The 2,863-nt window shown below is 46.2% G+C and overlaps 1 protein-coding gene across 1 annotated transcript in view; it reads left to right on the plus strand.

Annotated features, from left to right (window-relative positions):
- Positions 1–887, plus strand: part of DNAJC18 (DnaJ (Hsp40) homolog, subfamily C, member 18) — a gene marked incomplete at its 5' end in the record, with an annotated part of 12,936 nt that extends 12,049 nt beyond the window's left edge. Inside the window, one exon of the mRNA XM_009999953.1 lies at positions 448–887. Coding sequence (XP_009998255.1) covers positions 448–572 — 125 coding nt within the window. The remainder of the gene's footprint in view (positions 1–447) is intronic.
- Positions 888–2,863: the final 1,976 nt, after the last annotated feature.

The raw sequence follows: 2,863 nt of genomic DNA on the forward strand, positions 1-2,863 counted from the left end.
TGATGAGGGAGACAGTGCTAAATGGACTCCTGCTAGCCCTTCTGTATGCACTTAGTTTAAATATATAAATCTATTTTAAAGCAATTACCTGTTCTTTCCATCATTAGCACAATTTTCAATCTTACACAACATCTAAGCTGGATTTTTATAGTTGGTGTTTTCTTTGTAGACAGTCTTAAGTTTTGTTTTGCTTGTTGTTCTACTAGTGCACTGGTAGAGAGGGTTATTAGAGATGTTTGAGTTTTCAAGCAATTATGAAAATACTGTTTTCTTAAGTAGCTACCGTGGCTAAACCTGGTGGCCTCTCTCTAAAGAAAGTGGTTAACGTGCCCAGTTTCACTGCAACATGAATTAAATCCATGCCACAAGGATAGCAAAGCACTGAGAAACAGTTACTCAAAGTGGGCTCCTGACTGCATCCTAATTTCTATTTTTTTCATCTTTCAGAGTCTGATTTGTCAAATTTGGCCAAGCTCTACAGAGATGAGCGGTTAAAACAGAAAGCAGAGTCACTGAAACTTGAGCACTGTGAGAAGCTCTCCAGTCTGATTGGGATGCACAAAGGGGGCTGACCAGGACACACACATCCTGGAGCTTTATTTATTGCTGTTTTAACTTATGTTTTTATTTTCCTTTGTACAAAAAGGGAAGGAGACCATTGTCAAGAGAAACATGGGATTTCTTCTGCCTGTAGTGCAGAGATGGGCCAACACAGGCTGCAGAGCTCGTGTTTGCTGTAATATACTGTACACTATACTTGGTTCCAAGGACCAGTGGCACTTTGTAAATTAATTCCCTGGGAAACACCATTAGTTGGAAACCTGTCTTCATGGGTAGCTTGTCTGCCATCCAAACAGTATGGACTTCCCAGGAGAGCAGACCAATGTCTTGGCTTTCTGTGTTCCACATGGACCTGCGATCGGGTGGCTGGTGGGGACAGTGCGGCCCTGGGTGTGAGGTGCTCTGACCTTCTGGGGCTGAGGCTGGGCAGGTGTTCTCCCTGCTGCAGCACTTGGGAGTTGAGAGGGAAGAGTTAACACACAGCACTTGATCCAGATGAGTCAAGGACCTGCTGGAGGTGGGTGGGCAGGCTCCCAGGCCTCCCTGCTGTCCCTGTCCTCACCTGGCTGGGGGGCTGTGCTGTTCCTGTCCCCTGGTGGGACAACATACTGAGATGCCCACAGCAACAATGAACAAGAAGATGAGAGTCTGTGAATTGCACCAATTCCAATGTCTGCCAAACTGTAGGGGCAGAACAACCATATTTATTTTTCCATATGTTTTCAGTGGCATCTTTTCAAGCTGGCTGTTGAATTCTGATTTTTATCTGCAAACTCTTCTCCAGCTGTGACAGGGGTCCTGCTTTTTCTGGTACCGTTTTGGTGTAGCATATTTTTACTCTGTTGAGCAGTTATGAATGTTTCACTCTATAGATTAGCATTGCAAAGAAACAGATCCATGTGGTAGTGTCCTGTTCTTTCTTGATCCTCCTTTATGAAACCAAGCATTTAAAAGCAGGTTGAGGATGGGTCGTACTCCTCACAGCAGCAGAGAACAGGGTGTTCCTCCAGTTGAGCATCATTAACCTCCTGAGACAGTTTCTCTGGTGGGGTGCCATGAGTGTGTCCCACACATGGAACACACTGTTTGTACAAAGGACATCTCCAGGCAGCACAGGCACTGGAGGTGCAGGGTGATGTGGGGACTCCCTGCTCACCTCTCTGACCTGGAGGCACATGTCTCTTCAAACTGAACCACTCTCTGTTCTTTCCCCCTTCCCAAAACTGGCTGCAAGCAGCACAGGATGCCACAGATGGCCTTGGCTTAAACCTAGGAAGCAAAGTGCTCAAAAGTTTGAGAAATGCCAGAATGAAAAATGCATTGAAAGCTCAGGCTTCGGATCTCCAGGTGCCTGGGAGTCAACAGGGCAGTCACACCTGGTGCTTTGTCCCCTGGGCACCCTGAACCAGACAGCTGGTACTGAGAGCAGGAGGTGAGACCACAGGTACCAGAAGGTGTCCCCTTGAAGTCCCCATCCATTAGAGGGAGGTTGGCAGCAAACAAAGGTGGGAGCTGCAGGGAAGAGCAGCTTTTCAGGGGGTCTGCACCAGAGGGAGGATGTTTATCTTGGGTTTTGAGGCTTGGTGCTTCTGCAGATGAGACTTACATGTCTCCTGTGTGATCAGACCGTTGAGCTACGGCAATATTGGTGCTATGGAAGGGGGGTGAGCTAAAAAAAAAAGGATTAAAAAGCAACAGAGTGACTCCTTAAAATCACCATTTTGTGTTAACATTTGTTCCCCATTGGGCAGCTTGGTAGGAGCTCTTGGGGAAGCTGAGCAGAGTCCATCAGGGGTGGGAAGAGTGCCAGTGGTGAAACACGTTCAGTGCCAGAATGTAAGGGCAAAATGACTTGATTTGGTTACTCTGGATTGGAAATAAATCTGACAGTAGGACAGGCAGCCTTAATTCTGGTATTTCCCAGTTTTGAGCACATAATAGGAGTGTGTGTGAAAAGCAAAATTATTTTAATGTTGCTTTTTATACACTGAATTGTGAAATATGCTAAAGTGGTGGACTTTGTTCCAGGTTTGGTTATCTTCTCTGTCATTCCTGTTGGACTCCCATGGCTATGAAGTGACGCCATAGGTGGGGAGGCCAAACATGACTGTGATGTCCTGCGTGGAGCTTCAATTCATACATTTTATTTTGCACTTAAAATAGATCGCACCTTTCATCCAAAGAGCTCAAAATGTGTTCTGGAGGTGGGAGACCACCCCTGAGAAGCACAGGAATTTTTTAAAAGTCTTCTCTGCAACTGGGAAGGGGGCAAGGATGAAGGGGGGAGGATCAAACTGGAAGG

This window comes from Chaetura pelagica, unplaced genomic scaffold (genome assembly GCF_000747805.2).
Source record: "Chaetura pelagica isolate M959 unplaced genomic scaffold, ChaPel_1.0 scaffold296, whole genome shotgun sequence".
NCBI lineage: Eukaryota > Metazoa > Chordata > Aves > Apodiformes > Apodidae > Chaetura > Chaetura pelagica.